This window comes from Salminus brasiliensis, chromosome 10 (genome assembly GCF_030463535.1).
Source record: "Salminus brasiliensis chromosome 10, fSalBra1.hap2, whole genome shotgun sequence".
Taxonomy (NCBI): domain Eukaryota; kingdom Metazoa; phylum Chordata; class Actinopteri; order Characiformes; family Bryconidae; genus Salminus; species Salminus brasiliensis.
This window is the reverse complement of record NC_132887.1, coordinates 16884600-16896968: the sequence shown is the minus strand read 5'-3', so window position 1 is coordinate 16896968 and position 12369 is coordinate 16884600. Positions and strand designations below refer to the sequence as shown.

At 37.7% G+C, this 12369-nt stretch overlaps 2 protein-coding genes across 2 annotated transcripts; one reads left to right on the top strand and one right to left on the bottom strand.

Moving 5' to 3' along the window:
• Window positions 1-18: 18 nt before the first annotated feature.
• On the bottom strand, window positions 19-6630 carry pacc1 (proton activated chloride channel 1). Its single transcript, XM_072689494.1, has 8 exons — window positions 5848-6630; window positions 5296-5392; window positions 2713-2925; window positions 2453-2604; window positions 1493-1632; window positions 1235-1376; window positions 1040-1147; window positions 19-568 (listed from the first exon to the last, which is right to left on the bottom strand). The coding sequence occupies exons 1-8, from the start codon at window positions 5881-5883 to the stop codon at window positions 407-409; spliced, it is 1050 nt and encodes a 349-aa protein (XP_072545595.1). The 5' UTR covers window positions 5884-6630; the 3' UTR covers window positions 19-406.
• Window positions 6306-10585, top strand: nenf (neudesin neurotrophic factor). The gene is made up of 4 exons (XM_072689495.1): window positions 6306-6804; window positions 7741-7801; window positions 8189-8292; window positions 8386-10585. Exons 1-4 carry the CDS (start codon window positions 6664-6666, stop codon window positions 8560-8562), a joined length of 483 nt encoding a protein of 160 aa, XP_072545596.1. The 5' UTR covers window positions 6306-6663; the 3' UTR covers window positions 8563-10585.
• The last annotated feature ends 1784 nt before the right edge of the window (window positions 10586-12369 follow it).

The window sequence follows — 12369 nt, the reverse complement described above, 5'->3', positions numbered from 1 at the left end:
ACACACAACAAACACATCTTATGTAGTCCTTTTAATACCACCCTTTGTCCTAAAAGTCTGAAACAGTTATGGGTTACAAAGGAGAAATTATGTAAGAATTAAAAAAAAAGTCAGCTGCCATGTTGAAATCAGTGTTACATTTACTTTGCAAGTCTCCCATTATTATGATTGCACACCTTTTATTCCTTTACATTTCCTGTGTAATGAATGGTACGCTACAGAATGTCAGTAGTTCAGAATGTCAGTAAAATAGACTGGTGCAACAAAAAGCAGAATCATTCAAGATTGTACTGAAATCCATTATAAAAGTATAAAACAGATCAGTCCTTCAAAGATAAAATTTGTTCACTTAATACTGAAAATGTCTGAAATGGATGACCAGATCTTAGTAAGGTACAGATTATTTTCAGCTGATCTGGTTCATTTCCCTAATTCTAGCTCTCATGTGTCTTTTACGAATTTTGATCATCCACTTTATACTAAGTTTGGCAAAGTCTGCTGCTTTAAAAAGAGCCATGAAGACACCACACAGAATGGCAATGGTGTTCCAGGGGTTTGCTGTGATGATCTGTTGGCAACAAGAAAACTAGATTAGACATTTTTTTTGTAACCAAGGTGTCTTTACATACAGTGGGTTTATTAGGCATAGCATAGCATTTTCCCTTCAACTTTAAAGAGAGACATCTATTAGTAACAAAGCATTTTAATCAACATCCTCCCATATCCTAAAGAAGCGTTTGTGTAAACTCCTAATAATATATTGGCATGCAAAAGTTTGGCCACACTAGATCAAAATTATTTTTATTATTATTACAAGTATGCAACAACACATGAACAAATATGACCTTCATGGAAGAATCATTAGAAAACAAATCTATTCTGCTTCCACACCACAAAATTCATTGTAAAAGAACGTCAGCTGATTGAGTCATAATTCTTGTTTCAGGTATGTTTGGAGGAAAAAAAAACAGGGTGCAGCATTTAATGAAAAGAACATTATTTTTTAAGATTGTACTCAGGAATAAAAGTGTTGACTTACATCTTTGACTTGTTGAATAAATGGATCCCGCCATTGAAACACAACAAAGAAGAGCTCATTTGTTCGCTCTTGTGGAGGCCTCCTGTCATTGTACTTCACGACACTAGACTGTAAAAAAAAAACATTACTGATTAGATCACTATCTAGAATGGGAGACACAGATTGTTGGTACTTAAAGCGACAGCATCTGCCTACCTCTTGTCTGAATTCTACAGATTCATTTCCTCTCCCAGATGTCCTGACCAAAGACATTTTGACCCAGGTACGAAACCCACCAGAGAAGGTCCACATTGAGTAATTCCTTTCGCAGTCTTTCATAAATGCAGTCTTGTCTGAACTGGTAAGCAGGGGAGAATTGTAGTGTGTTACTATTTTCTGAACAATAACAAGGAAAGGAATGGAGTAATCGTAACATACATGGCATGACTGATACATTATGACTAAAATACATACCTTTTAGTCATGTCGCTGAATTGGGCAAAGAGCATGTAGCTGATGGCACTGAAATCCTCCTCGGTTTCATTTTGACTGAACTGGAGGAATATGAGCTCCCGACTTCGGACATCTGTTGGCCCCTTAACCACCAAGGCTCGCTTCAACAACACATCATTTAGATCAGTACTTCTTAATTCCAGCTCTGGTGTGCCATGCACTGCACAGCTTTGAACATTAATTCCAAGGCAATTCATACTTTTTAATATGTAGATCATGTATACATCAAGCAGAGTTCAGTCAAGTTCACAAGATCAGTCAAGACTTGTCAAAAATGCCTTATAACATTCAGCTCCAGCAGAAACTGAGCAGTATTGTTGTAGGCCATCAAGCCTTTCATTAGTAATAGTTATAGGACTTGTCACCTGCTTGTTGTAACATCAGGCAGGACCAGACATGTTTGTGAGGCTTTAGGACATTACCCAACACTGCAACCGAGGAGTTATTCAAGACAAAATAACATCAAGAAAGATCTGGTTACAGAGGTGTGGTAGATCATCTGTGCTGTACAGAGGTCCACATACTATGTACATAAATCAATGAACTACTTACAAATTACAGCCCTGTATAAAAATGGCCCTTAGTTTATTAAGTACAAGTGATTAATCTTCCAGAAAACATATTTACACACAATTACACAGAAGCTTCAACACCTAAACATATCAACTTTCAATATTTAGTGTGTCCCGTCAAGGATATGATCGAGTCACCATGTGGGCCAATGAACATGGTTGGAATGGGAACCCTGATAAGGTCTCTCCAGTTTGGGAACTGTCCCTATTCCTTATGCAAGTGGAATATCTTACATCAAATCTCCTCAGAAATCTCTTGTGAGCACTTGTACTAATTTGCTGTTTGGACTAGCAATTACGTAAATACAGGGTGACCTCTGACTTTTGCATAGTACAAGACAACACTTACTCTTGTGTGGTTGGAGTATGGGTCATTATAAGTGACTTCCTCAATTACACAGTCATTCTCCATCTGGCGAGTAGATAAACCAGGTGGGATATAGTCATGATAATGGTGCTGACAGCTCAATAGCTTAGCTTTCCCAGGATACAGTGCAATTCCTACAAAAAAAAAAGAAAAGAAAAGAAAATATACCTATGTAATATAAACATGTTAACCAACCAAGGCAATGAAGTACAAAACCACTGCTTTTTTAATCCTGAACCCACCTGGGGGGGCAAACTCCTCGACCTCTTTGTAGGACACAGACATTACAGGATGATTGAGCTTCTCCAGGAAGTCGGAAATGGTTTGGTAGGCCAAAAACGCAGCCACCGTGCTTAACGTAAGGTAGATAAGAACAAGAATGAAAGTAAAGACATTCTTCACGCAAGCTTTGTTGAAGGCAGTCGACATCTGACTGTTGTCCATGACGTCCTCATCTGTAATAAGACCAAATCTGACATTAGGGAAAGTTCCTCAGCACCACAATGTAATACTAAGCTCCATGTGGTAACATTAACTTCAGTTAAAACTATAAATACCTATAAAAAAAAGTTAAAACCTAAGTTTCCTTTTTTTTTTTTGCCCAATAGCAGTTATTACTAAACACGTATGTTAAATCTTCGTCCGTAGAGCAGTATATACAGTCATGCCCAAAAGTATTCATACCCCTGGCAAAGTTTGACTTAAATTTACTTTTATTTAACCAGAAGTTATATTTTTGCCTTGAAACGACACAGGCATCTCCCAGGAGATAACACGATGATGTACAAGAGGCATCATTGTGGGAAAAAAATATTTCTCAGCTTTTATACACATTTGAACAAAAAGTGGCATGTCCAAAATTATTCATACCCTTTGAAAACTGTCACAGTATATGGGAAAATCCAAAGTTCTATACCATTCCAAATAGTCCAAGCTGTTTTAAAGCATCCTAATTACCCTGATTCATTGGGAACAGCTGTTTTAATCAACTCAACAGGAGAAAAACATCAGCTCTCTGCAGTTGGTTTGTGGACAGTCATGGCTAAGACAAAGGAGCTCACTAATGACCTGCGGCTGTGCATTGTGGCCGCTCACAAGTCAGGAAAGGGCTATAAAGCCATATCAAAATGTTTTCAAGTTCCAGTGGCTACAGTGCAAAGTATTATTAAAAAATACAAGAAGTTCCGCACTGTGGAAAATCTCAGAAGATGTGGTCGGAAGCCAAAAGTAACACCTGTGCTGGCCAGGAGAATAGTGAGAGAGGTGAAGAAAAATCCAAGGATCACCACCAAGGCCATCCTGGTGAATCTGGACTCTGCTGGTGGCGACATCTCAAGGCAGACAGTTCAACGGACACTGCACACTGCTGGGTTCCACGGACGCAGGCCAAGGAGGACACCACTTCTCCAGAAAAGGCACACAAAAGCCCGCTTGACCTTTGCAAATGCTCATCTGGACAAAGAAGACTTCTGGTGTTCTGTTTTATTGTCAGATGAAACAAAAATTGAATTGTTTGGCCACAATGATGTGTGCACCATTTGGCGTAAAAAAGGAGAAGCCTTCAACCCTAAGAACACCATCCCCACTGTCAAACATGGTGGTGGGAACCTAATGTTTTGGGGGGGGTTTTCAGCCAATGGACCAGGGAACTTGATCGCAGTAAATGGCACCATGAAAAAAGAGCAATACATCAAGATTCTCAACAACAACATCAGGCAGTCTGCAGAGAAACTTGGCCTTGGGAACCGGTGGACATTTCAGCACGACAACGACCCAAAACACACAGCCAAAGTGGTGAAGAAATGGTTAGCAGACAAAAACATTAATGTTTTGCAGTGGCCCAGCCAGAGTCCTGACTTGAATCCAATTGAGAATCTGTGGAGGGAGCTAAAGATCAGGGTGATGGCAAGGAGACCCTCGAACCTCAAAGAGTTGGAGCTCATCACTAAAGATGAATGGGCAAAAATACCAGTGGAGACATGCAAAAAGCTGGTCAGCAATTACAGGAAGCGTTTGATTGCTGTAATAGCCAATAAAGGCTTTTCTATTAATTATTGAGAAGGGTATGAATAATTTTGGACATGCCACTTTTTGTTCAAATGTGTATAAAAGCTGAGAAATATTTTTTCCCCACAATGATGCCTCTTGTACATCATCGTGTTATCTCCTGGGAGATGCCCGTGTCATTTCCAGGCAAAAATATAATTTCTGGTTAAATAAAAGTAAATTTAAGTCAAACTTTGACAGGGGTATGAATACTTTCGGGCATGACTGTATATATTTATTTATTCTTTAAGAATTGGAAAAGGGCCAATTATTTATTATGGCATCAAGATTCTGATTATTCTTGTTCTTCCATATCATATGTGGACTGTCCTATCTCTCTTATGCAGGAATAAATTGTGCTGCTGGTAGTCTTTAAACTCAGAAGGCTTTCTACTTAAAAATGTTCTTGGCATGGAAAACTTAATTTCCTCACATTTTACAATTACGCTTGATGTAATATTTAAACACTGTTCAAACTGTACTGTTCACTCCCCGGTCCATATGCAGAAACTAAGCTCTATAAGAGCATGCACTGAATTTCACTTATGCACTGACTTTCCCACTCATTTTCATATCCAGTTATTCAACATGCAGCGGTCAAGCTTCACTCATCCACTTACTTAGGTGTTAGAGAAAGATTGGAAAATAATCATGTAAAAATAACATTACAACCATTAAAAAAAAACAAAACTCGTAGATAGGAGTATAGTATTTAATAAATAAATACTATACTCATAGTATTAAATTAAATAAAAATAGAATATGAAAAATGTGCACACCTGGTAAGGCATCACAGCTGGCTTCATCTTGATCCTGGGCAGAATCTGTATTATGCTGGTAAGATGCAGATCCTCGTACACAGTCCTCATCGTTGAACTATGATAAAACATCCCAACACGTATTGGCTCTGCATATTACATTTAATTATTTAGCCACATGATGCCCCCAAAAAAGTAACATTTCATGCAAGAACTACTAAAAACACTTAACATTTAATCATTTAAATGCATGCATGTGCAGTGCACTACAAGTGCATGGTGAATACCCACTGTTTTGTACGTCCATGCTGTTTAAGACTATGGGCACAACGGGACCAATGTAACACTCGGCCCAGTTATTCAGTCAGCTGCTATCACATGACTAGACGGGGCACCACATGCATTAACTATTAAAATGACCAACGTTAGCCTGTCCAAAGGAAAGCAACTGACTACTTCTAACAGATATAAGGCAGCTTGACCACATATGCACGTCAATGTGTTTTTTCCTCACTTTTTTGTCAACTAACCTAAACTTTCTTGCCCCATTCAGAACCCAACGCTATGTCGTACCTCTTGGTAGCACCGAGGCGCCTCTTTCCGCAGCATTCTCTTCCCAGCAGGTCGTGTGTTTTCTCCTCCTATTTCTGCCAAGGTGTTCAGCCTTATGAAATGGCCATCAGTACTATCGGAACTCTCCTCGGAGGAGCCATAAGATCAGTGTAGCGGACAGAAGTAACTTTGTGAGACGTTGGTGAGGGAGAGCTTGCCTTCAGGAGCAGCAGTAACGTTACACTGGTACACTGGGTGTAGTGACATCACAGCGGGTTTGGGATTGAAACTGGGAAAGCTGCAGCGAGGCGAGACCCATCACAGTTTAAGATGACAAATACAAATTAAAATAAAAGAAATTAGAACAAAATAAAACTATCTAAAGAACTAAATCTCACCAGTCTTCATAACTGTACTGGTGAGTATTACGACCCTAAAATAGGCGTATTCACCCTTTACAAAACGCGAATGAACTAATTAACAGGTTAACGAGCAACGAAAACATTAAAACAAGGCCATTAAAAGATTTTTGGTACTTTTTAAAAGCATTTTATAGAAATTGTTCAACGGCAATTTCGCCGCATTTAGGGCTACAAGAATAACATCCGGTCACGAGCCCGAATTTCAAAATAAGGATCTGGTGGAATAAGGAAGTCCTGAGAGTTTCAACCAGGAAAACTTTCGCCCTGAAAAGTTCCTCTGTTTCTCTAGACGGAGTTTTCTTTTTATATTATATCGAGTCTGGGACTTGTATTATTCAGGGGTTTTTAGGTCCAGGCTTTTTACACAGATTAACCGAGTTTAACTGCTCTCCTCAGTAAAGCACTCATAGCTACAATGCTTTATCTGCAGTTTATCACATGTTTTTCGCTTGTGCTGATTTGTATGGCAGATGAGCCGAAAATAAAAGTAAAACCCGCTTCGAAGCCTGTTAGGTTGTTCACGGACGAAGATCTGAGAAGATACGATGGAAGTGAGGTACAGTCAGGCTGATCTGGTTGGAAATCACTGGGCTAAAGATGGCTTCTTAATGGAAGTTTCCGTTCCACCTTAAACGGTTCAGTGTTTGCAGGTGCCGGAGTACCTTCTGCAACACCTAAGGAATCGTTCACTGGTGGTTAATTTCGAGATTTGGGGCTAATGTAATGTTCCTTTTCCAGGCAACACTGTTCATTTTGCCTGTAGACTTTTGCTAAAGTCACTAAAGGAAAAGTTAGCGCTAGCATTGTAACACAACATGCGGTACCGCAGCCTTTGTCTGCACAGTGTCGTCACAGGTATCGTCTCTCTCTCCTGCACCGTGTTTGTTGTCTGATCCAAATATGGTCATTTCCGTTGTTTCAGCAACCAATCATGAAAGAACAAAAAAATAAAAAAAAAGGGGGGGGGGAAGGGGGCGTCTTAAAATGAGTTTTTCTCACAACCTGAGCAAGACGTCTCAGTATCATCCATAGTCTAAATTTGACCCCAAAAAATAAAAACGTGACAAAATAAATGTTTTATGGCCGTTGAAAGTATTTTCTGATTTATGGAGTGATATAATGAGAAATCCAAAATTTCATTTGTAAATACCTTTTTATTTTAATGCGCAACAAAATGAAACAAGAAATTTGTACTTGGTGTTATCGACAGTCCAGATTTCTGTTCTTGAAATTACTGCAAGTTTATGTGTGTTTAATTAGATACTACCTTATTCAAACATAACATTTTAGACAACCTGTTTTTGATCAACTGATCAACTGGGGAAGTTGCATTGGGATCTCTGTTAGTTAAAATATTTATTTTAAACCAGCTCCAGTCTCGTTTTTACATTCGAGTTACCGGAGTTTAAATATTGCTGCACACTGAGACATGTCCATGATTGTATAACGGTTTTATTTATTTATTTATTTATGGAATTTTTGAGTTCCTCAGGAGGGGCAGCCTATTTACATGGCCATTAAGGGTGTGGTGTTTGATGTTACATCTGGAAAAGGTAAATGTCTGCACTTCTTTAACCAAGTCTTTTACCATTTTAGGTTCATTCATGACAAGTTGTGTCACAATAGACACTGCAATTCACAAGTTGTTAATTATTACCCCTTAGTTATTAAACATCATGATTATGTTAGATGGGTATTGACCCATTAACCCACTGATCCATATGTTATCTGAACTTATACTGTCAGTGCATATCTGAAGACATTTAAAGTTTCAAACCTCAAATGGAGTTAACTGTATTTATCAAGTTAAGTCTTAAGTTGTTTGGTTGGATAAGATTGCTGAATGTTAACAAAATAATAGAATGTTGATTGTGAATTAAATTATAAAAGTTGTTGTGTAATTGGATAATCATCCTGCATGTTTTTTTCTTTATTGACAGAATTTTATAAAAAGGGTGCATCTTATAATGCCCTTGTGGGCAAGGACTCGACCAGAGCTGTGGCCAAAATGTCACTAGATCCTAAAGATCTGACACATGATACAGTATGTTTGTGATCTTTTTCAAAGCAGAGGTTTACTGTGGGTTTCAGAAAGTCATATGTGCACTAAGACTTTTTTCTTTTTTCACTGACTCAGACTGGCCTTACTGAGAAGCAATTGGAGTCCCTGGAGAGAGTATTTACTGGAACTTACAAATCGAAGTACCCCATAGTGGGTTACACTAGCAGACGGATGCTTAATGAAGATGGCAGCCCCAACCAGGACTTCAAACCAGAGGACCAGCCAAATTTCAGCATCAAAAATGAACTTTGACGCTTGAGATAGACGTGAATGTTTAGCCCTCTATAGTAGTAAGATAGTTACCACAGTAATGCTTTTTATGTGAGGTAAGATTATTATTATCTGACACTGTGACTGAGTTTAGCTTTGACAATGTTTCCCATCACTACCTTCTGAGAATGTTAACACTACCTTTAAGAAATGTAATCCTATTCCTGTAATCCTATAAGCACAGTCATGTCTTGTAATTTGAATTTATAGTAAAACCGCTTACATCTGCTTGTTCAACAAAATAGTTTTAAAAGTTTAACAGAAGTCAATCAGGCATTTTTTAACTGTTGTGTTTTTTTTTCTTTTGTGTTTTACATATCTGTTAATGCTTTTAGAATCCTCTCACACATTGTGTAATATTAGACAAATATTTTTATGTATCTTAAGTGAATGCAAAGCTATCCAACATGCAAATCACCTGTGTAGAAAAAGTCATTGCCTGCTTAAAATGAATAACTTGTAGCAAGACACATTTTAGATCAGCCTTTCAAATTGTTACACATATGAGTCCATCTTCTTTCCAGAACTGTTTTATTTCAGATGTATTGGGAGGAGTTTTCATTAGATGCGTTGCCACAGCATCTATGTGATTTTTTTTTTTTTTTTTTTTTTTTTTTTTTTTTTTTTTCCCCCCTCATTAATAGTTTGTCCAGGTGATGAGGCAGCAAAACATTCCCACCCCCATTAAATGCTGGCATGGTGTTCCTACTGGAACCTCTGTTGTCCAAAACTTTAGACTGGTCTGTCTAGCATTATGCAAGTGGAGAAGAGTAGGACAGCATCATCAGCATATTACAACATTCATTTTTTTGGCATTCAGCATTTTAAATGATCCTTGACCTACTTGAAAGTAGAGAAACCGGTTTATCTGTTTGTTTTCTGCTCAGCGTTATTCCAAAAAAGATCCAATGAATTTTCCAGATGCTTTTTTTGCAAATCTGAAATGGGTATTAATGTTAATACTCTGTCTTTTCTATGTTATACTCTGTTTTATACTCTGTTATGAGCACTAAAGTTGAGACTAGAGAGGTCTGTAATTTCTCAAATGTTCTCCAGTGTGGTTCAGTGATCAGGGATTCCCAGGTGGTCAAGATTCTTGCTCCAACCCAACTTACAGTACATAGGGATAAGGCAAAAGTTCCTGTTGGGCTAGTTGGGAAACCACTGCTCTTAGAACCTTTCTTACCACTCTGATGGTTAATTTTATTATGAGTGTGGTTTTCATAAACAAGGCTGACTTCATTCAGGTCATCTGAATTTGGTTAATTTGTTTGTTTGAGTAACTAAGGAAGGAATGACTTTTTAATGTGGGTCATACACTTTATGATAAAAAAGTATTGGGACACCTGCATATTCATATTTTCATCCCAAAAGTATTGGAGGGAGCACCATCATTGCAGAAAATGACCATTCCACTGCTCCACAGCTCAATGCTGGGGGGCTTTATACCTATATAGCCCACGTCTGGCATTAGGCATGGTGCCAACAGGTTCATGCGCTATTCAATTGGCAGTGCTTCTCTACAGGGACTAGACATGCTGTGTGTGCATTTGTACACCTGTGTCAGCAATGGGTGCAACTTACAAGTAGCTGAACGCATTAATTAGAATGGGTGTCTACAAATATTTGGATATAAAGTCTATGTGTGTTGGATAACTGTGTTCCTTAAATGACATATTGATTTCAGAAATACTGTTTGCGATGGTTCCCCTTGTTTAATATTATTTTTCTGAAGTCATTCAGTAAGGTAATCTGCAGTACTGAAGGACATAAGGAAGGGGCAAATACTTTTTATGTCACAACACTGTATGATTGACTGTATATGCTAGGAAAGTAAAGGTGACAAATTCATAACTCAATATGAGACGATATCAATATTTTCAGAAAATCATTTTTCACAAATTAGGAACAACTGAAAATGTTATAACATAAAAGTTTCCATTTTTAATGAAGTTACAGATTAATGTTATTAAAGGACCAATAGTTTTAAAATAATGTGCTATAATATGTCTTGAATTTAACAGTATCTGTATTGTTACATTCCAAATATATATTTGGAATGTAACAATACAGATACTGTTCATATATATTTATATATGCTTTGTAATTTGTTAGATATTTGAAACACTTAGCACTCATTTTACAGCCACACATTATTATAATACTTAAAAGTCAAAAATCTCTCTGTCTGAAATAGTTAAACATGTCTTGTTTGTCCAGTTGCCTCTCTGATACAATAGAGGTAGTTACTGTTGGCATTGTACTGAATACAATACTGCTGTTAGACGTCTTTTGTTCTTAAGCTAAGCCTCTCGGTGTGCCTCTCTCATCTTTAGGTACTGTGAAAAAACAGCAAATGAATGTAAATCCTTTACTGTTTTGTTCAAATATGTATCACTTTGGTCTAAATTCAGGGATAGTAATACAATAGCAGATTGTACTACACCTAGTACACGTCACAGTTTTGCCACTGCGTACTGTACGCAGCCGTCTGGTGGTGGTAACACGATACGCTCTGGTGGTCTGGTAGCCCACACTCTAGTAAAGGAATGATGCATGCTGTGTGGGTCTCCTCTGTGGGTTTTTCCCTGGTGGGCTGTTTTGAAGGTCATTTAAAACAGATCACCCACCTGTGTGATATAAAAAAAAACTAAAAAGCTAAAAGTCAAAAACAAGAAGTGACAAATTGTAACTAGGCCATGTATCTGAGAAATAGCAACTTTATGGGGGAAAACATTCTTAGCTTTAATTTGTATGTTAATGTACATTTTTTATTTCTGTTGATTAATTCTGTTGATCCATTTGTCATTAAATGTTCACACAATGTAAAGGATACATGCCCTTTGGAAATGTTGTAAAGAAAACAAAAAAAAAAGGTTACCAAAATGTTCAAAAAAAAGTTTCAATTAAAATAAACAAAATCTTGATCAAAGTATGTTTTTATCAGACTTCAACCATGATGTTTTGATTAGCTATCAGCTATATTCCTCTACAGCTAGGGCAGCCCTTATATACCTCTTTGGTTTTCACACTAACTGCTGGTGCATGGCTGGGGAACTTCGGTGATTCACGGCTGAACTGGCTGCTCTGATATTACACTAAATATGTAAACAAGCCCATGGTCTGGGTTTTTTTTGGTACTTTTACTCTGGTCTACTGAAATGTCTGAACTCGCCGAACTTTTGCAATTGAGACTTGTTTTCTTTTTGCCGTGTTTTCTTTAATGCACAACAGTCTGTAATCGTCTGTGTGGAATTGTGGCTTGTTCTTTGAAAGGTGAATCAGTTGTCATTAAGCATTTATACACTTATAAATGACACTTTATATAAATAGAACTATAGCTATAAATTTTATATTTTAGCTGTTTTATCTTTTGGATCACTGAACTTTCTCCCATAGGCCGCCCCCACATAGTGTACTTTTGGCAACATCAAAGGAGCACTGATCAGAAACTCATTTACATGTAGACCGTAGGCAGTAGGAGGACATAGTCGCAGACAGTTGGCCATTTGGTCTTTACTCAAATGTGCTCATCCATACATCGATTATGGCTCAAACCATGGGGGCTGATCGTTTTCATGAAATGAAAGTTAGTCAGTCAACATATAGCCCTGTCAAATGTTGAATTTCACAATGATGCTTTACTGTTTTGAGAAAATTCCCACCGTAGCTGTGATTGAGTGATGAATCATTGTAGAAGGCCTGTTACTGTAAATGCCAGTTAAGCAAATAGTTATCCCAAACGGGCATCTTTATTGTAAGCTGGATGGCCGGTTTCTTTTACCAGAA

Coding starts and splice junctions, on each gene's coding strand:
- nenf (XM_072689495.1), top strand. CDS start 6,664: ATGCTTTATCTGCAGTTTATCACATGTTTTTCGCTTGTGCTGATTTGT. Junction 7,802..8,188: donor TGATGTTACATCTGGAAAAG/GTAAATGTCTGC, acceptor CTTTATTGACAG/AATTTTATAAAAAGGGTGCA. Junction 8,293..8,385: donor AAGATCTGACACATGATACA/GTATGTTTGTGA, acceptor TCACTGACTCAG/ACTGGCCTTACTGAGAAGCA.
- pacc1 (XM_072689494.1), bottom strand. CDS start 5,883: ATGCTGCGGAAAGAGGCGCCTCGGTGCTACCAAGAG. Junction 2,605..2,712: donor CGAGGAGTTTGCCCCCCCAG/GTGGGTTCAGGA, acceptor TTTTTTTTGTAG/GAATTGCACTGTATCCTGGG. Junction 1,633..2,452: donor CATACTCCAACCACACAAGA/GTAAGTGTTGTC, acceptor GTGTTGTTGAAG/CGAGCCTTGGTGGTTAAGGG.